The 26,386-nt window shown below is 43.0% G+C and overlaps 2 protein-coding genes across 2 annotated transcripts in view; both read left to right on the top strand.

Moving 5' to 3' along the window:
- Window positions 1–8,458: 8,458 nt before the first annotated feature.
- LOC133551098 (ictacalcin-like) lies at window positions 8,459–10,337 on the top strand. Its single transcript, XM_061897430.1, has 3 exons — window positions 8,459–8,622; window positions 9,888–10,030; window positions 10,095–10,337. The coding sequence occupies exons 2-3, from the start codon at window positions 9,893–9,895 to the stop codon at window positions 10,233–10,235; spliced, it is 279 nt and encodes a 92-aa protein (XP_061753414.1). The 5' UTR covers window positions 8,459–8,622; window positions 9,888–9,892; the 3' UTR covers window positions 10,236–10,337.
- A 1,762-nt stretch (window positions 10,338–12,099) lies between these two features.
- snx27a (sorting nexin 27a) overlaps window positions 12,100–26,386 on the top strand; it is a 48,062-nt gene continuing 33,775 nt past the window's right edge. The window contains exon 1 of the mRNA XM_061897427.1: window positions 12,100–12,164. Coding sequence (XP_061753411.1) covers window positions 12,127–12,164 — 38 coding nt within the window. The 5' untranslated portion in view covers window positions 12,100–12,126. The remainder of the gene's footprint in view (window positions 12,165–26,386) is intronic.

The raw sequence follows: 26,386 nt of genomic DNA, 5'->3' as shown, positions 1-26,386 counted from the left end.
GACAATAGGGAATCAGAAATATATTTTTTTTAAATACTGCTGAAAATAAGTCAGAGTTCGGTTTAGGTTTGGGTTAAGATTGCATGTAATCAGCCGAGAAAAACGACCAAAATAATAACAACCGTGCATTAGCCAGCTTGGATCGGGTTACATATCAAGTATCTACTCTCGCCTTGTCAGTGGGCATGTCTTTAAGGCCTACTGAAATGAGGTTCTTATTTAAACGGGGATAGCAGGTCCATTCTATGTGTCATACTTGATCATTTCGCGATATTGCCATATTTTTGCTGAAAGGATTTAGTAGAGAACATCGACGACAAAGATCGCAGCTTTTGGTCGCTACCAGGAATACTACCATGAATTGATTAACGTGGACCCCGACTTAAACAAGTTGAAAAACTTAATCGGGTGTTACCATTTAGTGGTCAATTGTACGGAATATGTACTGAACTGTGCAATCTACTAATAAAAGAATCAATCAATCAATCAATCAATGATAGAAAAGCCCCGCCTTTACCGGAAGTCGCAGACGATGACGTCACCCGTGTGAACTCTCCTCACATCCTCACATTGTTTTTAATGGGAGCCTCCAACAAAAAGAGCTATTCCGACCGAAAAAACGACAATTTCCCCATTAATTTGAGCGAAAATGAAAGATTTGTGTTTGATCATATTGATATCGACGGACTAGAAAAAATAAATTTAAAAAATCAAGTTTTAAAAAAAAGGCGATTGCATTGGGACGGATTCAGATGTTTTTAGACACATTTACCAGGATAATTCTGGGAAATCCCTTATCTGCTTATTGTGTTACTAGTGTTTTAGTGAGTTTAATAGTACCTGATAGTCGGAGGGGTTTGTCCACGGGTGTCTTGAGGTCAGTGTCTGATGGAAGTCGACGGCAGCCGCATGGACGGCACAAGCTCAGCTGATCTCTGGTAAGTGGCGACTTTTTACCACAATTTTCTCACAGAAAACTGCTGGTTGACATTTAGTCGGGATCCATGTTCGCTTGACCGCTCTGATCCATAGTAAAGTTTCACCTCCGGGAATTTTAAAACAAGCAAACACTGTGTGTTTGTGTGGCTAAAGGCTAAAGATTCCCAACTCCATCTTTCTACTTTGACTCCTCCAAAATTAATTGAACAAATTGCAAAAGATTCAGCAACACAGATGTCCAAAATACTGTGTAATTATGCGGTTGAAGCAGATGACTTTTAGCTGTGTGTGCGCAGCGCTAATATTTCCTTACAGTCCATGACGTCACGCGTACACGTCATCATTACGCGACGTTTTCAACAAGAAACTCCCGGGAAATTTAAAACTGCAATTTAGTAAACTAAAAAGGCCGTATTGGCATGTGTTGCAATGTTAATATTTCATAATTTATATATAAACTATCAGACTGCGTGGTCGGTAGTAGTGGGTTTCAGTAGGCCTTTTAGGACACCGATCTCTTCGTCACTGCTGTGGGCGCGACTTAGAGAGTTTGCAGCTGCAGCCAGTCCCTTCTCGGAATGTTGGCAGAGTCGAGCACTCATTGTTGCCGCTAATGCAATTCTGCAGCACATTATGTTAAGTGCTGAACGGTTTAAGCGATGGATTGTGAGTCACGAAACAGAGACATATTGACAACATTACATATTGACATGAAAGTGAGTTATCGATTAAGTTATTTCTGCCATTAATGACATTGGATGAGGTGTTTTTGTGGTATGGCACAAGTTATTTAATAGTGCTTTGTATGTATTTTTTTTTTTGATTGATTGGAACTTGTATCAGTAGATTGCAAAGTACAGTACACATTAAATGGGTTGTACTTGTATAGCGCTTTTCTACCTTCAAGGTACTCAAAGCGCTTTGACACTACTTCCACATTTATCCATTCACACACACATTCACACACTGATGGAGGGAGCTGCCATGCAAGGCGCCAACCAGCACCCATCAGGAGCAAGGGTGAAGTGTCTTGCTCAGGACACAACGGACGTGACGAGGTTGGTTCTAGGTGGGATTTGAACCAGTGACCCTCGGGTTGCGCACCACCACTGTCCCACCGCGCCACGCCGTACAATTGACCACTAAATTTAAGTTTTTCAACTTGTTTAAGTCGGGGTCCCCGTTAATCAATTCATGGTACAAATATATACTATCAGCATAATACAGTCATCACACAAGTTAATAATCAGAGTATATACATTTAATTATTTCCATTATTTACAATCGACTGCGATGAGGTGGCGCCTTGTCCACGGTGTAAAGCGCCTTCTGCCCGATTGTAGTTGAGATAGGCACCAGCGCCCTCCGCGACCCCAAAGGGAATAAGCGGCAGAAAATGGATGGATGGATGGATTTACAATCGATATTTGTTGATATTGGTATCGGAAATTAAGTGCTGGACAGTATCGTCACATTGGTAAGAAAGCTGATATTGAGCATCTCCTCTCTCTTATGTTTATTTGTATGACTTTTTGCCCCTGTGTTGCTCATCGCCACCAGGTGCGTGGTGTCTTGAAATTGCAATTATATGCTATGATGGACAAGCGGTAGAAAATGGCTGGATGCTATGATGTAATAACTAAAAGTGTCCCGATGCTACTTGTTTACTTCCGATACCGTACGATATCAGCAGGAATAATGCATGCTTTTATCATTTTGTAGTGGGGTATGTTGGGTTGTTCGGTATACCGGTACTAGTATAGTATCGCAGACCTACTGAGTGGCCTAGTGTCAGCCCTGAGATCGGTAGGTTGTGAGTTTAAACCCCGGCCGAGTCATACCAAAGATTATAAAAATGGGAGCCATTACCTCCCTGCTTGGCACTCAGCAACAAGGGGTTGAAATTGGGGGTTAAATCACCAAAATTGTTTCCTGGGCGCGGCCACCGTTGCTACTCACTGCTCCCCTCACCTCCCAGGGGGTGCTCAAGGGTGATGGGTCAAATGCAGAGAATAATTTCACCACACCTAGTGTGTGTGTGACAATCATTGATTCTTTAACTCTACTTGTGCTCTCCTTGAGCTGCTTAATTCAGAATTTGTACTACCACTACAAGTGCTGAAAGATACAATGATCCTACCATTCAGCATCCCAGTAAGCCCACTGCTCCCCTCACCTCCCAGGGGGTGAACAAGGGGATTGGTCAAATGCAGAGGGCGAATTTCACCACACCTGATGTGTGTGTGACAATCATTGATACTTTAACTTAACTTTACTAATAAATCAAAAATGGTTCTGTACTCTGTTTGAAAAGTATCAGTTCATCATATTTTTTCTTTTTTTTACTGGAATGGCATCGTGACATTGCTGCTTTTAAAAGCACAGGAGCATGTTTGGCAGCGCATAATCACAGAGTACTTACAAGCAGAGACAGTGTGGAGACAGAAAAGGGAGAATGGATGCATTTTGGCTTAAAAACTAAAGATAGAGGTGAAGTTATAACACTGAAACGCCCTGCTTTAAAACATGGCTAGCTAGTTAGCGGCTAATGTCCAGCCGCAATCGGCAGTGTTGTAGCTACTTTTAAAATCACTTATCCTCGTCTCCATGGCGACAAATAAAGTAAGTTTCTTACAAGTAGGAATAGCTAAACATGCTTCATTACACACCGTAGGAGGAGACAATAGTAAACAAATGCCATGGGTGGATCCACACCTGACATCCACTGTAATGATACCAACTACAAGAGCGTATCTAGTTGATATTTCTATGATTACATCAATATTTTTTATCGCCGTAAAAAAAAAAAAATTCTTAGTTTTTTTTCTAATTCGTATAATATTTATAAACTCAGGAAATATGTCCCTGAACACACGAGGACTTAAATTATGACCAATGTTTGATCCTGTAACTACTTGGTATCATCCAAAACTAATGTAAAGCAACCAACAACAGAAGAATAAGTAATTATTACATTTGAACAGAGGTGTAAATACAACATCTTAAGAGAGAAAGTAAGCAGATTGTCATGATCCTTGGTCCGGATCATGTTTTTGTATTTTCTGTTAGTTTTGGACTCCTTTAGTTCCTGTTTTGTGACACCTCTGAGTTTGGTTTGGTTGCCACGGCTGCTTATTGTTTTCACCTGCCTCTGGTGTTTTGGACGCTCACCTGTTTCTCATCAGAGGCATTATTTAAGCCTGCCTTTACCGTTCAGTTGTCCTTGTGACATAGTTCGCTTCATGTCTGGTTTCAAGTTTATCTTGCTTGTCTTCTAGTCCATGCTAAGTAATAGCTTCGTTTCGAGTGCGATCAGCACATCATTCCTTTTGCTTGTTTTCTGTTTTTTGCTACTTCGCATTATTTTTGAGAATAAATCATGTTTTTAGCTGCATGCTTTGTCCGGAATGGTCCGTCTGCTTTCCTGGAAGAACGACTCCGCAGTAAGCTGGGGAAACCACGTTATGACACAGATATTAACAATAAATGAACAAGTAGATTAATAATCAATTTTTACAGCATGTCCTTTACAATTTTGACAAAATAATACAGCGGGGAATAATATAATATGTTACTGCATACGTCAGCAGACAAATTAGGAGCCTTTGTTTGCTTACTTACTACTAAAGACAAGTTGTCTTGTATGTTCACTATTTTATTTAAGGACAAAATTGTAATTAAAAACATGTGTTTAATGTACCCTAAGATTTTTTTGTTAAAATAAAGCCAATAATGCCATTTTTTTTGTGGTTCCCTTTATTTAGAAAAGTGTAGAAATACATTTTGGTACCGGTACCAACATATTGGTATGGAGACAACCCTGGTAGTGTGTTAGAAAAGGCTTGATCAAGTGTAATTAGTCAAACAGAGAACAATGGTACAAAATATGAAAAAAAGTTGAAGTGGAGTATGTGGAGAGGCAGGGCATGCCGGAGCCCGGCCCAAGATGGCGGCGAGGAGGCGGGGACGGCGAGCGAGCGGCGAGGCGGGGCGCGCCGGGAGCGACGTCACAATCAAGATCAGGTGCATGGATCGCGCACCTGGGAACAATTTAGTCATCCTCTCGCACTGTTTAAAAGGGCGACAGCTGTGAACGTCGGGGAGAGAGGCAGAGAGTCTCGAAGGAGCCAGATGGAAGCTGACGCGGAGCGAGAGAGGAAGAGAGCCAGAGGCAGCCGACGAGCGAGCGGCAGAAGAGGAGCTGGGGTTTTTATTTGAAAAAATAAACAAAGTCACAACCGTGCTCAAGAATGTCCCTATTTGGTGGTCCATGGAACCTGCACGACAGCGAGAGTCTGTCACAGAGTAGTATTTGTTTTCTGGCAACACAAAGTGGTCTCAATAATTCATTGAATTCAGCTCGTAGCGCAGTAAGCTGAATACTGCGGACACGTTTGTTACTGGATACTTTTTTAAAACGCCAGTCCTATGATTATTTGATCTTTTTTTTGACAAATGTGCTATTTTTAGACTGCGATATTGTTCAATTAGGGACACGTATTGTTTAATATGTCTAGCTTGTGTGCTATCGTGTGCTCGGCTGTTGTGTAGCTGCCAGCTCCTAGTAGCCTATTGCCTACCACGATCACCTTTTTTTGGGAATAAAATACAAGTATTGAGCGCACAGGTAGGGTTGCTTGTATAGGACATCCATCCATCCATTTCCTACCGCTTGTCCCGTTCGGGGTCGCGGGTGGTTGCTGGAGCCTATCTCAGCTGCATTAGGACAAGTATGACGATCCTCCTAGTAGGGGTGTATCACTTTATGGAGGATGCCTGTGCCTGACTTGGTTTAATGTGGGGGGACCGGTGCACAGACAGTCAGCACACGATCCTTGACAGAAATCGGGTCAGGGTCCAGTGGCACGGAGTCCAAGACGACTGGGGAACCTTTTCTGCTGCAGCCTTCATCCACCTTCTTCCGCCATCGCAGCCGTTGTGTTAGTTCTTAAATCTACCGTCTTCCGCCTGCTCCGCCGTTGAGGTCTTCGCCGTATCCCTGGCTAGGGGGCTGTCAGATACTAGGCCAGTCCTGGGCAATTATTTTGACTCGGGGGGCCACATTTAGAGAAAAAAATGTGTCTGGGGGCCGGTATATCTATTTTTATGAAGACTAATACAAAACCTCACAATAATGTCTGATTGAATGCTAAAATCGTTATGACAGACCGCCTTAAAAACGTAATGGAATTTTAATTTTTTCTATGAAGGATAAAACACTGAATATTGATGACATAAGAACGTCACATCCCCTTTCGATAGACACATTTTAAAGTTAAAGTACCAATGATTGTCACACACATACTAGATGTGGCAAAATTATTCTCTGCATTTGACCCATCACCCTTGATCACCCCCTTAGCACAAAGGAATCTCTAAAACATGGGAACTTACGTGACTGTTGCATTCAGCAAACAATGAGCCGAGGACGAACTGAGGAATCAGGTGGGCTTGAATACACAAATAATAATCAGAAACAGGTGTGTGACAGGAGCCCGTGAGGAGGAGCACATTACGCTGCCATGGTGATTAAAACAAACGAGGAAGTGCTCAAACGCAAGGAATGGGCCGAGTCCAGAACTAAACATTACACAAAAGTACATATAGACGACAAAACAATAAACGATCCGCATAGCGGATCGTGACAAAAACACTATTAAAACAATAAGCAGATAAGGGCTCTTCCAGAATTATCCTAGTAAATGTGTCTAATTACATCTGAAACGCCGCCTGGAGCCGTTGCCTTTTTCTTATTTTTTCCTAGTACTTCACTCTAAACGTCCTCATCCTTGAATCTTTCATCGTCGCTCAAATTAATGGGGAAACTGTCGCTTTCTCGGTCCGAATAGCTCTAGCTGCTGGTGGCTATGATTGTAAACAATGTGAGGATGTGAGGAGCCCTACAACCCGTGACGTCACGCGCACATCGTCTGCTACTTCTGGTAAAGGCAAGGCTTTTTTTATTAGCGACCAAAAGTTGCAAACTTTATCGTCTATGTTCTCTACTAAATCCTTTCAGCAAAAATATGGCAATATGGCAAAATGATCAAGTATGACACATAAAATGGACCTGCTATCCCCGTTTTTAAATAAGAAAATCTCATTTTAGTAGGCCTTTAACGTCATGCCCGGAACACGGAAGGCGGGGTACATCCTGGACAAGTCACCACCTCATCGCAGGGCCAACACAGATAGACAGACAACATTCACAAACTAGGGCCAATTTATTGTTGCCAATCAATCTATACCCAGGTGCATGTTTTTGGAGGTGGAGAACATGCAAACTCCACACAGAAAGATACCAAGCCCAGGATGGACCCAGTACCTTCGTATTGTGAGGCACACGCACTAACCTCTGTACCACGGTGCTGTCCTTGTATAGAACATTTTACATGCAATTCAATATATATATATATATATATATATATATATATATATATATATATATATATATATTTTTTTTTTTTTTTTTTTTTTTTTTTTTTTTGCTAATATTAGTGGACTTTTATGAGATCTCGGTGGTATAGATGGATAGATAGATAGATAGTACTTTATTGATTCCTTCAGGAGAGTTCCTTCAGGAAAATTAAAATTCCAGCAGCAGTGTACAGAGTTGAGATCAATTTAAAGAAAAAATTTAAAAGTAAATAATGGGGGTTTAAAAGGAAACAAAATAGAGAAATATTACAAAAAGAATAAAAACAATGGGAATAACAATATAACAGTAAAATAAGAATATAACAAAACAAAGTAGGCAGTAGTGACCATGTTACGAAAAAACGTATTGCACTGTTAATGTTTTGCATCCCCTGTCATCCTAATACCCCCCGTCCCCCGTCCCAGAGAGGAGTTGTACAGTCTAATGGCGTGTGGGACAAAGGAGTTCTTGAGTCTATTAGTCCTCAATCCAATTGTTTTTGTGTGTCAGTGCACTCCTTTTGCAATCTAGTTTTAAGAGTGTATGTTTGGCCAAAGGAGTGGAAAATTCCTCTCTTTTTTGCGCTGATTAAATTCTCCGCTTGTCCTCGGGACTTTGGTGGAAGTTAATTTGAGATGGGATTGTGCATTATTGTGGTTGCGACAGAGTTTTAGTCACAGGAGTCGTTGTTTCGTTGACGAAGACACAAACATTGTGTTACTACAGAACTGTGTGTGTGTGTGTGTGTGTGTGTGTGTGTGTGTGTGTGTGTGTGTGTGTGTGTGTGTGTGTGTGTGTGTGTGTGTGTGTGTGTGTGTGTGTGTGTGTGAGTCACAGCCTCCACCACAAAAAATGCCAGAGACAAGAGAAGGGAAAGGAAACAAAGTGCGTAGCTGTGTTGGCTTCACTGGCAGAAGCACAGAGACTGTTATTTTTCTTTGGCAAAAAAAAAAAAGTGACTTAATAATGGAGCAAAAAGACACAATCAAACCCAGACTTTGGAACTTCCGCGCCACTTGTTGATATTTTATTTGCAACGTTACGTAAGTTGTGTTCTTTTTCTCTTTTTTTCTTCCTCTGGAGTGAAAGAGGAGAGCAGGAAGGAGGAGGAGGAGGAGGATGAAAGGAGCATCAGGGGTGAGGGAGGGATGAAGGGTGTGGTGGAAGTATAAAGCCTCTTTGCATCCACTTCCTCATCACTTCGGCCGCGCTCCCACTCTTCAGCTCCTCTCCACGCTCCTGTGTCGAGAAAAACAACCAATCAGGTGAGTAGGAAAGCAAGGAAATTCCACTTTTTATTACCAGAGCTTCCTCATGTCTGACTTTACTGTTTTTAAGCGACAAACTCCCGTATTGTGAAGAAAGTTCAAACCTACGTGCTTTCATTCTGCATCATCTCTATCTGGATTGCTTGTTTACTTAATGAGCAGCTGCCATGGCGCCAGTCATTAGAAAGGTTGCATGAATGCAACACGCTCAAAACACTTTTTAAACACATGTAGCGTCAACCCTTTTTTTATTATCCCTTTATAAACTTGCTTCTTCGCTCCATTTTTGACAGGATAGGGCGTAACAAAGCTGTCGCCATGGTGTTGGCCTGCGTCACTTGTGGAAAAAAACAATGTTCTGACTCGGCCAAAAAAAAACAGTATCACACAAAAAGAGTATTATATGTTAAAACTATGCAGTGTGGTTCTCGTCTGACAGTCTTCCTTTGTAAACACTCAAGGCTTTTTGGTCTCCTGCCAGTTTTTGACCTCATGATCCCACTGGCACAGTGCTCCATTAAACCTGCACAGGCGGGGCTCGGCCTCTAGAGGAAGACATAGCACAGGGATATGGCTCCTTTACAGCAGTGGTTCTCAAATGGGGGTACGCGTACCCCTGGGGGTACTTGAAGGTATGCCAAGGGGTACGTGAGATTTTTTTTTTAAATATTTAAAAAACTAGCAACGATTCAAAAATCCTTTATAAATATATTATTGAATAATAGTTCAACAAAAAATGAATGTAAGTCCATAAAGTGTGAAAAGAAATGCAACAATGCAATATTCAGTGTTGACAGCTAGAATTTTTGTGGACATGTTCTTTTTTTTTTGGGAAGAAATGTTTAGAATTAAGTTCATGAATCCAGATGGATATCTATTACAATCCCCAAAGAGGGCACTTTAAGTTGATTTACTTCTATGTGTAGAAATCTTTATTTATAATTTGATCACTTGTTTATTTTCAACAAGTTTTTGATATTTTTATATATTTTTTGTTCCAAATAGTTCAAGAAAGACCACTACAAATGAGCGATATTTTGCACTGTTATACAATTTAATAAATCAGAAACTGATGACATAGTGCTGTAATTTACTTCTTGATCTCTTTTTTTTCAACCAAAAATGTTTTGCTCTGACAAGGGGGTACTTGAATTAAAAAAAAAATTCACATCACTGAAAAAAAGTTAAAAACCACTGCTTTACAGCCTCGTCAAAGACTGGTTTGTGAACGTTTTATCTTCTGTTCCTCTTTTTCTCCGCAGCCATTATGTCTCAGATCCAGCAAGCCATGGCTCTCCTCATCGACTGCTTCCAGAAGTACGCCGGCAAGGAGGGCGACAAGAACACTCTGAACAGAGGAGAGCTGAAGGAACTGCTCCAGAAGGAGTTCGGGGGGCCGCTGTCGGTGAGTGACCTCTCCGCACGGGAAATCGCCCTGAAACTAAAGCCAGTCCGCGTGTCCGCTGTAGAAATCCAACGACAAGGCGGCCATCGATCGCATCTTCAAGGACCTGGACGCCAACAAAGACAACAGTGTGGACTTCCGGGAATACGTCAGCCTGGTCGCCTGCCTCACTCAGTTGTGCTTCGAGTCCTTCACCACAAAATAGAAAATCCCTCTGTGAAAAGACGCATATTTGATGTCTCAAGAAGGCCCACAGTCATAGTCAATGATATCGTATCTCATAACACAATAAAAGTCACCAAAACACTGCTGGTGTGTCTTTATTGTCCTTTAAAAACAGTAAAACAACCTTAAGTTGAGCGATTTTCCACCAAAAGTTCTGGAATTTTAGGTTCCTGTAACCTCTAGTTCCTGGAACTATTGGTTCTTGTAGAAGGGTGTGGTTTGTGTTTCCAATGAATTTCACAGCTCATGTTAGTTTATACAAATTAGGTTGAAGGCGTATGGAGCAGTGGTTTAGTATATTTCTACACATGGTAATAAACAGACAATATTAGGTCGCAAGTAAATGAAAGATGAATAAAATACACAACAATATCATTTAAAAACAAAGTGTACCAGTGGTATCAGTGGCCTAATGGTACAAGTAGTGTACCACTAGGTGGTACACCGGTACTAGCATAGTATCGCAGACCTACTGAGTTGTTTTAGATTGATACTTTTATTAGTAGATTGCAAAGTGCAGTACATATTCCGTACAATTGACCACTAAATGGCAACACCCGAATAAGTTCCTCAACTTGTTTAAGTTGATCCACGTTAATCAATTCATGGTGGTCTAGTGTCAGCCTAGTGTCAGCCCTGAGATCGGTAGGTCGTGAATTCAAACCCCAGCCAAGTCATACCAAAAACTATAAAAATGAGACCCATTATCCTCCCTGCTTGGCACTCAGCATCAAGTTTGCTCACTGCCGGTGTCCTTCCATTTACGGGTGCTGCTAGCTACACATATGGAGTCTTCTTTCATCACTCCAAGCAACGTTTGTGAGTTTTACGGTATAACTAGAACAAACGTCACTGTGGAGTTATTGAGTCTGTTTAGCTGTTTGGAGAGCTAGCTTCCGCAGCTAGTGGGTCCATGACAATGACTCCTGTTTTGTTTGCACGGATCAAATTCTGTTTGGGTTTTTCGGGTCATTTGTGTTTTTCTGTTAGTGTTGGACTCCGATAAGTTCCTGTTTATGCACCTCTTAGTTTGTTTGTTTCTCTTGCCATGACTGCAGATTGCGCTCAGCTGCGTCTGGTTAGTGTTCGGGACACTCGCCTGTTATCCGGGCACCGATCAGAGGGCGTTTTAGTCTTTGCCCTGGCCTCACTTGGTCTTGCTTCCTAATTTGCAATACGCAACAGATGACGACTTTTGATCCCGGCTCAGTACCTGCTCGTTTCCCCGCTAGGCTCTTTTACTTGCTAGCTCCCCTTTGTTTTTTGCCTTCAGTGCTTCGAGCACGTTTTACTTTGTTAAGGTCTGATTTTTTTTTTTTAAATAAACCATTTATTCCTACCTTCACGCTGGGTCCGAAGCCCGTCTGCATTCCTGGGAGAACGAGCACCACATCACCATGTGTCCGGGTCGTCACAGATCAGCCGTTTTACTGCCGTGTTACAGACACCGTTTGGGAACAATTAAGACATGTGATTAAACATTTACAGAGTATTTATGTGTAAATATCTCACTTTACAATGTATATATCTGTGGCTTATAGTCCGGTGCAGCTAACATATGGAGAAATATTTTTTTCTTAAAATTTTTGTGGTTGTGGCTTATATCCGGTGCGCTCTATAGACCTGAAAATACAGTAGTTATTTGTATGAAATAGAAGTAGCACTGTGGTGCCTTATTTTGAGTTTGTTAGTGTTTTACCATGTTTAACGTTGAGTTCCTGTCTTGCACACTTATTTTGTAGTTCACGTTCTTTTTGAGTGGCCTGCAGCAGCTTTATAATTGTCTCCCAGTGCACCTGTTTTGAGTTTTGTCGTCACTATTTGAGTCCAGCTGGTGCGGCGGTCTTTGTTGGTCGATTATTATTGTATGGATGCTGTTCGACGCTTTTCCCTTTTCTGCGGTTTCCAAGTAAGTTTTTTTTGCATAGTTTTAGCTTTTTGTGCATTCCCGAATTCATTAGTGTTTGTTTGGCCCTCACCTCGCTACACGTCTTAGTATTTTTGTCTTTGTTTGTATTAAATATGGCCCTGTGATGAGGTGGCGACTTGTCCAGGGTGTACCCCGCCTTCCGCCCGATTGTAGCTGAGATAGGCGCCAGCGCCCCCCGCGACCCCAAAAGGGAATAAGCGGTAGAAAATGGATGGATGGATGGATGTATTAAATATCTCACACATATGTCTCTTGCTACCTTCTGCATCTTAAATTATAGTCTTCGCTATCATTGATTGAAACTTTTATAAGTAGATTTCTCAGTACAGTAGTGAGTGATGGGTTGATGAGGCGTCATGAAGCGTTTCGACACATTGCAAAACTGTATTGATACTGTGTCACTAAATACTGACATCTGCTGGACATTAAAAATCCCTACAGGCAACCTATGGACCGACTCAACTGACATTGATTTTATGACCTAATATATACAATATTATAAACCAAGTCGTTGTATTTCATTTAGGATTATTTCATATCTTCATTTAAATAAAAATATATTTTTATCTTTTTTAGATACAGTCAATAATGTGAACATGTATCATAACATGGAAATGTAAGAGAACGTGTTGTGAATGAGGATGCTTGTGGACTGGGAATTTTTTTTTTTTTTTTTTTTTACACTTTTGTTTAAAAAAAATTTTTTTTTGACGATTTCTCTTCTTAGTTATTATTTCTCTGGCTGTAGAAAAGACCCCGCAAACAGGGCACAGAGGAGGCGGGAGTGCAGAGGAAATTAAGTGCTATTCTGTTCTGTTCTGTTGGCAGCAGATTCTCGTTGACAGATGCGCTTCCTTGTAAACACAGTTTGGCGCGCAGGCGTCAGTCTGACACAGTTCTCGTATCGGTCTTTCTTAAAGCGGTACACGCACCGACACAGGGTTTTGCTCCATGAGCTTGACGCATGCGCCGATTCATCAGTGTTGCCGGACCCATTCCTACAGTAGAGTACATATTCCGTACAATTGACCACTAAATGGTTACATCAGAAAAATTTTTTCAACTTGTTTAAGTCAGGGTCAACGTTAATCAATTAATGGTAGCGATACAATCATGCGACCTAAGGGTCACAAGCACATTCGGACAGGCATATTTAGCCATCAAATAATGCTCCTTCTGCAGAAGTGTCGGTCTGGTATGACTCTTATTGTCTTTGGTGCTCACGCAACCTTTGGTTTTCACTGAAATTGCTATTTCCTCACAATTGTCTACGTCAGAGCTGTCAAGATGGAGGAAAATCTATTCTCAGGCAGGATAACTTAAAAATAAAGAAAACATCAGATTGTTTTCTTTGTTTTACTTTGGCTAAAAACAGAACAAGCACATTCTGAAAATGTACAAATCACTAATACTCTTGACAAAACATTAAGTTGGTCAGAAATGCTGAGGAAAAAAATGGTGCAGTTTCAACAACACAACAAAGGACACATACTTAGACTTTTTGTCGGTGTATCTTCAAAGCCATTAAATTTTAAGTCACAGCCTATCTGGGATTGAACAAAATAAATATCCTCGTACCTCCATAGGTTGATTGGCAACACTAAATTGGCCCTAGTGTGTGAATTTGAGTTTGACTGTTGTCTGTCTATATGTGTTGGTCCTGCAATGACGTAGTGACTTGTCCAGGGTGTACGCCGCCTTCTGCCCAAATGCAGCTGAGACAGGCTCTGGCACCCCCCAAAACCCCAAATGGGACAAGCAGTAGAAAATTGATGGATGGATGGATAAAAACTCTTCTACAGGTAGGTAGGTAGGTAGGTAGGTAGGTAGGTAGGTAGGTCTTTATTGTCATTGCAACAAGTACAACAATTTTTGTGTTTACAGCACATACCCATTCAAGATTAGACAAACAAACAGTGTGCAGGGTTACAGAGCAAGAACGCTGGTTGGTCACCACGAGGCGCCCCGTAAATGGTGGGAAAAGGTAAAACGCTGTGGAAGAAGGTGAGTAAAAAATACAATCTAGACTGGGCTCCTAAAGGGGGGCCTAGTCTGGAGTGGGGAAAAAAACATTGTGCAATGCACACATAAACACGTTACATTTAATCAAACTCGCAACAGAGGGGCGGGGAGTAGGGGCCCTGGAAGGCGACTGCTGCTTTGAAGCGCTGCCATCCAACCGTCACCCCAAGGGGAAAAAGCGGTAGTGAAGGCGTGGGGTGGGGGTGGGGGCTGTGCGTTTATGCCCAATTGTCTTGTGTGTGATGATGTTTTTTAGACTGAGGCCGATCGGCAAAAGTTCGACTCCAGGTGCCGTTGAGGAGGGAGGGAGGTCAAAAGTGTCTATATTTATAGAGTTTTCCTCGGGGGTGTTTTTCAGAACAGCCTGGTCCTGTTTTCACACCTTCAAAGCCGTTCGAGGGAGTCAAATCGTAGCAATTGCGTCGAGAGTCCATGCCTGATGTTTAGTTTTGAGGACAGCGCAAAAAAGAGGTTTCAAAAAAGTTCAGACCAGACAAAAACAAAGGGAGCAAGCTGGGAGGAGAGGGAGCGGGAAAAAATGTGACCGCCCTCACCAGATGCAAGACAGAAAAAATAAAAAAAATGTAAAAAAACAGGTATTACATACCTCATTTGTCATGTCACTGTAATAACCCTGTGCAGACTCAAACCAATAGAAATGTAGGTAGAAACAATTCAAGAGAGTTGAGCTACACTCTCCACATTTTGGGCCACATGTTGTTTGAAGCTGAAGACGTAAAACGACAGGTTTTACGTTTCAATTGGATCCAGGGGGACGAGTTGCCACAATGCTTTACTTTTTTTACAAACACTTAGCTTGGCCAACAGAATTGCTATTGCGACATCAAGTGGACACATTTAGCACGGCAGTTTCTTTCATTGAAAAACTCCAGCTCATTTTTACACTAAGCAAATTCATCTCGCGGCCCAAGTAAAACAAACCGTTTGACGCCCCTGGTCTACATGCTTACTGTCCATTGATAATCAATGGGAACTTCCTCATGCTGTGGTTGTCTACATGCTTACTGGTCAGAAGACACTGGGGAAGAAAACTGCTTTAAAAGAATGACTTTACTTGTTCCAACAGTAACAAAGTCAACTCTTTTTTTTTTTTCTACACAAGGTAGTAGAGTTTCAAGCACTCTTCATTCTCTAGCGCAGACCTGGGCAAAGTAAGGCCCGGGGGCCACATGCGGCCCGTTAAGCTTTTCAATCTCGCCCGCCGGGCATTCCCAAATAATTGTTTTAGATCTTTAAGATGGAAAGTGAAGCTGCCATTATGATGTCCAGTGATGTTTTGAAATGACCGTAAGTCTTGAACTATACAAAGTATTTCAATGGTTGGAATCTGTGCTTTTGCTCTATATACTAGTTTCAATGGTAATTAGTTACTATGGTAATATACGTTACAGCAGCTCAGACGATGATGGTGAGCGTTTCCACAGAGTGTTTTCAGAGTGGCCAGCCTGAAATGAGGGTGTCATGGACAGATTTTTACAACAAAGTTCTAAAGCTTAGTGATGTATCAGATATATCAGATTGTACGTGGGGTTCTTTTTACCCTTCGCCTTCATATCTCGCTGTTTGTTGCATTTTTGTTGCGTTTCACTGGATTGTAAAATATGTCAATCGAGAGAGGGGGGGGGGGGTGACGTTCATATGTTGTCAATATTCAGTGTTTTAGCATTAATAGAAAAGTGTAAAATTCCATTAAATTTTTTTAAGGCGGTCTGTCATGTTTTTAGCATTCAATCAGACATTATTGTGAGGTTTTGTATTAGTGTTCCTACAAATAGATATACCGGCCCCCGGATACGTTTTTTTTCTCTAAATTTGGCCCCCGAGTCAAAATAATTGCCCAGGCCAGCTCTAGCGGGTGACTTCAATGGGTATTTCAATTCGAGAAAACGTTCAGCGCTGATGCGCATGCTCGGTAGCGTTAGAGGTCTTATTTTGACGGGTAGCTCATTTCGACAGAACACCGGCCCATCGCATAACCCTATTTGCTGTTTTTTTCTTCCATTATGGATTGAACTTTCACAGTATTATGTTAGACCCGCTCGACATCCATTGCTTTCGTCCTCTCCAAGGTTCTCATAGTCATCATTTTCACCGACGTCCCACTTGGTCATCATTGTCACCGACGTCCCACTGGGTGTGAGTTTTCCTTGCCCTTATGTGGGTTCTACCGGGGATGTTGTTGTGGTTTGTGCAGCCCTTTGAGACACTAGTGATTTAGGGCGATATAAGTAAACACTGATTGATTGATTGATTTTGTTTAAGTACCAGTCCATGGAGTGGAAAAAACAAGTTGACTTAATATTCTTAATTGTGTTTTACGGTATCCATTAAACCAGTGGTTCTCAACCTTTTTTCAGTGGTGTACCCCCTGTGAACATGTTTTTAATTCAAGTACCCCCTAATCATAGCAAAGCATTTTTGGTTGAAAAAAAGAGATAAAGAATTAAATTACAGCACTACGTCATCAGTTTCTGATTTATTAAATTGTATAACAGTGCAAAATATTGCTCATTTGTAGTGGTTTTTCTGGAACTATTTGGGAAAAAAAGGTATATAAATAACTAAAAACTTGTTGAAAAATAACCAAGAGATTAAATTGTAAATACAATTTCTACACATAGAAGTAATCATCAACTTAAAGTGCCCTCTTTGGGGATTGTAATAGAGATCCATCTGGATTCATGAACTTAATTCTAAACATTTCTTCACAAAAAAAGAAATCTTTAACATCAATATTTATGGAACATGTCCACAAAAAATCTAGCTGTCAACACTGAATATTGCATTGTTGCATTTCTTCTCACACTTTATGAACTTACATTCATATTTTGTTGAAGTATTATTCAATAAATATATTTATAACGGATTTTTGAATTGTTGCTATTTTTTAGAATACCGTATTTCCCTGAATTGCCGCAGGGCATATAGTATGCGCCTGCCTTGAATTACTGCCGGGTCAAACTCGCTTCCAAAAATAATTAGCGCATGTTTAGTATTACCGCCTGGTCAAACTCGTGACATCACGAGTGACACTGCCCCCTGTCATAATTTTCAAAATGGAGGAGGCTGATTTCAAATTGCATAAAGGGAAGAACATTAAGAGCTATTCAGTAGGATTTAAGGTCCAAGATTACATCACACAAAAATTTTGACTGCATACCTTTGGTAAGTGCCGGAGTGAGAAGAGGTTTTAAAATAATTAGCGCATGCTTACTTTTACCACATGCCTTTGGTAAGCGCAGGGGTGAGAATAGGTTTTGGATTAATTAGTGCCCCGGCGGCAATTCAAGGAAATATGGTATTTAAAAAAAATCTCACATACCCCTTGGCATACCTTCATGTACCCCCAGGGGCACGCGTACCCCCATTTGAGAACCACTGCATTAAACCATATTCGATTGTATTTACAATCCGCAAAGTACCGTATGTGAAAATATCGTCTAAAATGTCACAAAATGCCACAATTTTTTCCCCCCCAAGATGAAGCCGCTGTAGTGGCTGCTGGTGGCAGGAGCTCTCTGCTCTTGTAACATCCTTTTGTGTTTCCGATGTTTCCCATATTTTTTCCATTTGTTTTTTGTGCGTTTTTTTTTTTGCCTTTGCACTTTGGGGCGGTATTGCTCGGTTGGTAGAGTGGCCGTGCCAGCAACTTTAGGGTTCTAGGTTCGATCACCGCTTCCGCCATCCTAGTCACTGCCGTTGTGTCCTTGGGCAAGACACTTTACCACCTGCTCCCAGTGCAACCCACACTGGTTTAAATCTAACTTAGATATTGGGTTTCACTATGCAAAGCGCTTTGAGTCACTAGAGAAAAAGCGCTATATAAATATAATTCACTTTCATGACTTCTGTGGTGCTTTTTTGTGAACTTCTGGATCTGCCTCTCGGGAGCCTTTTGGCCATGGACACCAGCTGCTGGGTCTCTGCCACAACAGAGTCCGTTTAGAGAGACTGGAGGAGATGTGGATGAGGGAGGACAGGGCTGCGGAGCTGGCACTGAGCGCCGGGTCAAACAAGCTTCACAGGGTCTTTGCTGAATGAGCAGGTATCGGACACCTCAGTCTTCTTGGACATATCCTTGCTCATCCATGCAGACTGGACACTGGCCGAGAGTTACTAGGCGGCCGAGGGTGGAGTCGGCTCTCTTGTTGGCTTTGTTGGGTATGCTCCTGTCTCTGGCCATGCTCTTCTCACCCCAGCAGACGATGATGTGGAACACTGCAGAGGCCACCACAGTGTATATGTTTCTTTTACTTTTTATTCATAGCTGTATGTAGAAGTGTCTGGTTGCATCAGCTCCGTTACTTTAATGTCTTTAATGACCTTTTCGTTCTTTGATTTTTGATGTTTCCCTCTTACACACATGTAAGAGGGATGTGTACTATGGCTAATAGTTATTTTTTCCCCTTGGCCTCAGTCTGGACCCCCTCTCCAGGGGCCCAGGATTAGACCGATTTTTTATTTTATTTTAATCTTTTATTTTTTTTCTCCCAATCCCCCCAATTGTTTACCTGTATCTCACCTTTTTTGTAAGGGGCGCCGGAAGTTGGCAGACCCGTCAGCAATCCTGTTCTGTCTCCCTGTAATGTTTGTCTGACCTTGAATGGGATTGTGCTGAAAATTTGTATTTCCCTTAGGGGATTAATAAAGTATGTCTGATTCTGAGTCTGATTATGTGTGCTATGGCTATGAAGTTTATTTTCCTCAGCCTCAGTCTGGACCCCCTCTCCAGGGGTCCAGGCTTAGTATTTAATATCCTATCTCAGCTACAATCGGGCAGAAGGCCGGGTACACCCTGGACAAGTCGCCACCTCATCGCAGGGCCAACACAGATAGACAGACAACATTCACACTCACATTCACACACTAGGGCCAATTTAGTGTTGCCAATCAACCTATCCCCAGGTGCATGTCTTTGGAGGTGGGAGGAAGCCGGCGTATCCGGAGGGAACCCACATGCAAACTCCACACAGAAAGATCCCGAGCCTGGGATTGAACCCAGGACTGCAGGGCCTTCGTATTGTGAGGCAGACGCACTAACCCCTCTTCCACCGTGAAGCCCAGTATTTAATATATGTAGTGTATTGATATAGTATATACAGTATATGGCCCTGCGATGAGGTGGCAACTTGTCCAGGGTGTACACCGCCTTCCGCCCGATTGTAGCTGAGATAGAAAACAGCGCCCCCCGCAACCCTAAAGGGGAATTAGCGGTATAAAATGGATGGATGGATATAGTGTATATATAAAATATTAGTATATAATTTTTTTTTTTTTTTTTTTTCTTCTCACTCCCCCATGGCAAATTGCCTGTTTTTCACCTTTTTTTAAGGGGTGTCGGAAGTTTGCAGACCCGTCAGTGATCCTGTTCTGTCTCCCTGTAATGTTTATCTGCTCTTGAATGGGATTGTGCTGAACATTTTATTTTATATTGCACTTCGAACACCTTCGGTCATTTTCGTACATTCTACGTCACTGGAGTAACACTTCTGTTTTCTGAACATGTTGTCGGATCAGTCGTACTGGAAAAAGGCAAACATTTAAAAGAGATATGCGGTTTATTATTCACAATCCTTATGTAAGACATGAACACGTATGCATGTCTTTTTTATGGATTCGATATCATGAATAAATCGCCAACATTTAAGTCAACCTATCGAGGGTCCTCTGTTGCGCTCATTAAACTCTCTCCAAAACCATCCGGAAAGCATGAACAATATTCTATTTACATGTCATGACCTGATTATTAACCAGATACAAGTAATATTGTTATTATAAACACCAATGCAGACATACTATTTTTAGTGGCCCATTGATAGCAGTGAGCTAACTACTAGCTCACACTGCTATATTGTTGACACATTAAACTGGCGGCTGCTTCTGCTTCTTCTCAAACTTGATGTAAGTACATTTTAGACTATGATTCATCCATCTCTCACCTGATAGTAGACAAATGTGGCCATGGACCGACAGGCTGGTTGACTTTTACTATTACGAGTTGGCAAAAAATACACAACAAGATACGAGTTACAGCAACTTTTCTTAGCCCTTCAAAAGGATTGTGATTGAATCTTCATCCAAACGGAATTATGTGAGCGTCCCGTCGGTTTGCATCCCAGCTAGAGTGGAAATAAAACAGTTGGTGTTTGTTTTATTATGGTTAATTTGTATGTTTAGCACCTCGCAATGCTGCAGATGCTATAGTGTTTCAATCGGCTTCTGAAACATATTGCTCGTCCTCTTTGTGTTCGGGTTCCAAAATATTGATTGATTGAAACTTTTATTAGACTATGATTCATCCATCTCTCACCTGATAGTAGACAAATGTGGCCATGGACCGACAGGCTGGTTGACTTTTACTATTACGAGGTGGCAAAAAATACACAACAAGATACGAGGTACAGCAACTTTTCTTAGCCCTTCAAAAGGATTGTGATTGAATCTTCATCCAAACGGAATTATGTGAGCGTCCCGTCGGTTGGCATCCCAGCTAGAGTGGAAATAAAACAGTAGGTGTTTGTTATTTTATGGTTAATTTGTATGTTTAGCACCTCGCAATGCTGCGGATGCTATAGTGTTTCAATCGGCTTCTAAAACATATTGCTCGTTCTCTTTGTGTTCGGGTTCAAAAATATTGATTGATTGATTGATTGAAACTTTTATTAGACTATGATTCATCCATCTCTCACCTGATAGTAGACAAATGTGGTAATGGACCGACAGGCTGGTTGACTTTTACTATTACAAGTTGGCAAAAAATACACAACAAGATATGAGTTACAGCAACGTTTCTTAGCCCTTCAAAAGGATTGTGATTGAATCTTCATCCAAACGGAAATATGTGAGCGTCCCGTCGGTTGGCATCCCAGCTAGAGTGGAAATAAAACAGTAGGTGTTTTTTTTATTATGGTTAATTTGTATGTTTAGCACCTCGCAATGCTGCGGATGCTATAGTGTTTCAATCGGCTTCTACAACGTATCGCACGTCCTTTTTGTGTTCGGGTTCAAAAATATTGATTGATTGAAACTTTTATTAGACTATGATTCATCCATCTCTCACCTGATAGTAGACAAATGTGGCCATGGACCGACAGGCTGGTTGACTTTTACTATTACGAGTTGGCAGAAAATACACAACAAGATACGAGTTACAGTAACTTTTCTTAGCCCTTCAAAAGGATTGTGATTGAATCTTCATCCAAACGGATCTATGTGAGCGTCCCGTCGGTTGGCATTCCAGCTAGAGTGGAAATAAAACAGTAGGTGTTTATTTTATTATGGTTAATTTGTATGTTTAGCTCCTCGCGATGCTGCGGATGCTATAGTGTTTCAATCGGCTTCTACAACGTATTGCTCGTCCTCTTTGTGTTCGGGTTCAAAAATATTGATTGATTGAAACTTTTATTAGACTATGATTCATCCATATCTCACCTGATAGTAGACAAATGTGGCCATGGACCGACAGGCTGGTTGACTTTTACTATTACGAGTTGGCAAAAAATACACAACAAGATACGAGTTACAGCAACTTTTCTTAGCCCTTCAAAAGGATTGTCATTGAATCTTCATCCAAACGGAATTATGTGAGCGTCCCGTCGGTTGGCATCCCAGCTAGAGTGGAAATAAAACAGTAGGTGTTTGTTTTATTATGGTTAATTTGTATGTTTAGCACCTCGCAATGCTGCGGATGCTATTGTGTTTCAATCGGCTTCTACAACGTATCGCTTGTCCTCTTTGTGTTCGGGTTCAAAAATATTGATTGATTGATAGATGGAAACTTTTATTAGACTATGATTCATCCATCTCTCACCTGATAGTAGACAAATGTGGCCATGGACCGACAGGCTGGTTGACTTTTACTATTACGAGTTGGCAAAAAATACACAACAAGATACGAGTTACAGTAACTTTTCTTAGCCCTTCAAAAGGATTGTGATTGAATCTTCATCCAAACGGAATTATGTGAGCGTCCCGTCGGTTGGCATCCCAGCTAGAGTGGAAATAAAACAGTAGGTGTTTGTTTTATTATGGTTAATTTGTATGTTTAGCACCTCGCAATGCTGTGGATGCTATAGCGTTTCAATCGGCTTCTAAAACATATTGCTCGTCCTCTTTGTGTTCGGGTTCAAAAATATTGATTGATTGAAACTTTTATTAGTAGATTGCACAGTTCAGTACATATTCCGTACAAGTGACCATTAAATGGTTACACCCGAATAAGTTGTTCAACTTGTTTAAGCCGGGGTCCACGTATATCAATTCATGGTATAAGGTATAAGGTCTGTGATCATTTTTTTCCTAACGTAATTGTTGTTGGCTCTCAAAAAGACTGCTTGATTCATATTATGACTGGTTTACTCATTATTTCTTAAAATCCATCCATCAGTTAAAAAAGACGGTGTAACGATCTGTCACTTACTTTCTGATAGTTTTTCGTGTTTTGTACTTTATTTCCTGTTCAGTGCTCTTATTTTGTCATACTTCCTGTTTACTCCGCTGAGCACTGTTTTTGTCACACTCGCCGTTGATTGGCAGCGGTCCTCAGCTGCTGTCAATCAACATAGGTCTATTTATGTTTCACTCGAGCACTCCTCAGTGCTCGAAGTTAAAACCATGTTGGGAACATCTCCATGCAAGACTGCTTTCTGTTTATATCTTTTACTTTGATGAAATTAAAATCATCTTACCGGCTTTCTGCTCTCCTGGATTTTTGCATACTTGAGGTCACACAACTGCAGCCATGCGACATCCCAACAGTAACTTCGAGCCAGAAAATTGTGACCTCGCGAGAATCCCTGTCGGCAATCCTCAGCCGACGTTCTGGACCGCACAATTCCTGGAGGACTTGAAGGCCAGGTTTGTGCGGTCCCAGCCTACAGACGCGGACCCTCTCCCCGCGGCAACGCCACCGGCTTCGGCTCTCCGACCGGCGCGTCCCCCGCCGCCATCTTTCCTCTCGGCTCAACGGCTGGCTACGGCTCTCCGACCAGCACGTCCGCCACTTCCTGCATGCCTCGCGGCTCCCGCGGCAACGCTACCGGCTACGGCTCTCCGACCGGCGCGTCCTCCGCCGCCATCCTTCCTCTCGGCAACGCTGCCGGCTACGGCTCACCGACCGGCGCGCCCGCCTCCTCCTTCACGTCTCGCGGCTCCTGCGGCTCCGTCGCCGACTGCGGCTCTCCGACCGGCACGTCCGCCGCCGCCATCCTTCCCGTCGTCTGCTGAGCTGCTTCTCCCTGCTCCTACGCAGCTTCCAGCGGCTGCTCCCCGGCTGCTCTTTTTGCCAGCTCCCGCTCTCTTTTTTGGTTCGCCGAGAGCTCCAGTGGAGCCCACAGTGAGGTCGCTTTTGTCCTCCTGCTGGGACTCGGCACGGGACGTGTCTTCGTCCCTCCTCCTGGTCCCCTCCCGCCCGTCCCTGGTTTTCGCACCGGGGGACTCCGACGAGCAGGCACGTTTTCCCGCATGTGTGAACGGTGTCTGGCAGCCACCTAGTGGAGGGGGGCCCACTATACACTGCGGTGCAGCCAGGCACACACCGCTGTCATCCCCGCCAGCGTCTCCTTCCACGGAGACATCTACGTCCCTAGCGGGCTTTCGCACAGCTCCAACGCCGGCTCCACGCCTAGCCCCAACGCCGGCTCCACGCCGAGCCCCAACGCCGGCTCCACGCCGAGCCCCAACGCCGGCTCCACGCCGAGCCCCAACGCCGGCTCCACGCCGAGCCCCAACGCCGGCTCCACGCCGAGCCCCAACGCCGGCTCCACGCCGAGCCCCAACGCCGGCTCCACGCCGAGCCCCAACGCCGGCTCCACGCCGAGCTCCAACGCCGGCACTACGCACGGTTCCAACGCCGCCAAGAGCAGCACCACGCCGGGCTTCGTCACCGCCGGCATCCGCTATTCCTCGGCCAGCATTTGCTGCTCCTCGCCCGGCGTCATCTGCCGCTTTCACGCCGCCGATGACATCTGCAACAATCACGCCGTTGATGACGTCTGCCGCTTTCACGCCGCCGATGACGTCTGCCGTTTTCACGCCGCCGATGACGTCTGCCGTTTTCACGCCGCCGATGACGTCTGCCGCTTTCACGCCGCCGATGACGTCTGCCGCTTTCACGCCGCCGATGACGTCTGCCGCTTTCACGCCGCCGATGACGTCTGCCGCTTCGACACCGCCGATGACGTCTTCCGCTTCCACGCCGTTGATGACGTCTGCCGCTTCCACGCCGGCACCAACATCGGCTCCTCAGCCGCCTCCTGCAGAGGTATCTGTTTTGGCTGCAGCCCCCGCCGCTTTGTCTGCTGTCTCCGGGCCTGCTTCAGCGCGCCCGCCTCCACGTCAGCCGCGGATGTGGCCGTGCCCTGGGCGTCCTCCTCGCGGGATGCACTCGTCTCTTTTTCGGCCAATGATGTGGCTGTTCCGTGGCCGCCCGCCCCGCCAGTTCCAGCGGCGCTCTACGCGCCGTCGCCACCTGACTTTCCCTCGCTGGCTGCGGGGACACGAGGTTTGGCGACCTTCCACCAAATCCTCCTTCCATCCTCCCTTACTTTGTGGACATTTTTTTTCCATTTTTCTTTTCCAGGGAACATCTGGTATCTGTTCCTTGAGGGGGAGGTCCTGTAACGATCTGTCACTTACTTTCTGATAGTTTTTCGTGTTTTGTACTTTATTTCCTGTTCAGTGCTCTTATTTTGTCATACTTCCTGTTTACTCCGCTGAGCACTGTTTTTGTCACACTCGCCGTTGATTGGCAGCGGTCCTCAGCTGCTGTCAATCAACATAGGTCTATTTATGTTTCACTCGAGCACTCCTCAGTGCTCGAAGTTAAAACCATGTTGGGAACATCTCCATGCAAGACTGCTTTCTGTTTATATCTTTTACTTTGATGAAATTAAAATCATCTTACCGGCTTTCTGCTCTCCTGGATTTTTGCATACTTGAGGTCACACAACTGCAGCCATGCGACATCCCAACAGACGGCATATAAATGTTATGATAGAATACTTTTTCCTGTCAAAGTTCAATAATAGTGCTGTTTGAATTTTTTAATTTATAATTCTGTTTTGACCAAAATCTGCAGACAAATTGGATGTTTTATTTTGCTCTATTATATGCTCAAAAAGTCACAACAGTGCATAGTAAGGTAACGGTTGTCTTGAGTGATTTTGAAGCAAACATGGGAGGGAAAGACAAACGACTTTGCATTACTGTATTTTGTCGAAAAAGTCACACAAGTGCATGGTATGTTGCTTGCTGCCAGAAAATGTTTAAATTAAGCTCGGCTGCGTGGGGGGGAAAAAAGTGTTACGTTGGCGTCACATGTTTGGAAGAAACAACAAAACAAACCAAAGCAAAAAATACAAAATAGTTAATTGCTTCCTGTACCAGCAACTCCAGCGTGGAACACTTCACAGGTCACGCAACAGATACGTCATATCGTCATCGAAGCTCACATTTATGCATTTATACACCGCACAAACATTTGGGAACCAGGATTAAGTGATATATTAAAGGTAAAAACATAATAAATCTATCTGTGGTGGCATCGGACAAACTTATAATTAAAAAGTTTCACTTTTGCATATCATAGCACATAACGGGGTTGTCAGAGTTATTTGTTGTTGAACCCCAAGAGGCAGAGACGGAGGCAGGCATAGAATAAGAAAACATGATTTAATTAAAACTAAACAAGAACAAACCAAAATCACGCACGTGGGCGGAATAACAAACTAAGAGAGCTAGCACTGGGAGCTAGAAAAACAAAAAGGAACTTTAGCATGGAAGCTAGAGGATAACAAACAGAAAAACTGGGAATAACTAATGGCTAACAAAAACAGCTTACCGCTACGACGACCAGGACAAGATGTAGCACGACAGGTAATAGCTGAAATGATGCCAGACACGACAGGTAGCAAAGACACAAGAGTGACATGAGGCAACGACAATACAAAGGACAATACAATGATCCAGCAACTGACACAAGACAAAGGAGGTACAAATCGGAGTGGGCTGATTGGTAAAAGGTGTGGCCAGGTGCCAATCAGCCGCAGCTGAGGAGGAACACAGCACTCAGGGAACAAGACAGGAAGCTGACAAAATAAGAGCACTAGACAGGAACTAAAGACAGGAGATACTAAACACAGAAGAAACAGACAAATGCA

Source organism: Nerophis ophidion, linkage group LG04, assembly GCF_033978795.1.
Source record: "Nerophis ophidion isolate RoL-2023_Sa linkage group LG04, RoL_Noph_v1.0, whole genome shotgun sequence".
NCBI lineage: Eukaryota > Metazoa > Chordata > Actinopteri > Syngnathiformes > Syngnathidae > Nerophis > Nerophis ophidion.
This window is presented reverse-complemented; position numbering and strand designations above follow the sequence as displayed.

Coding starts and splice junctions, on each gene's coding strand:
- LOC133551098 (XM_061897430.1), top strand. CDS start 9,893: ATGTCTCAGATCCAGCAAGCCATGGCTCTCCTCATCGACTGCTTCCAG. Junction 10,031..10,094: donor AGTTCGGGGGGCCGCTGTCG/GTGAGTGACCTC, acceptor TGTCCGCTGTAG/AAATCCAACGACAAGGCGGC.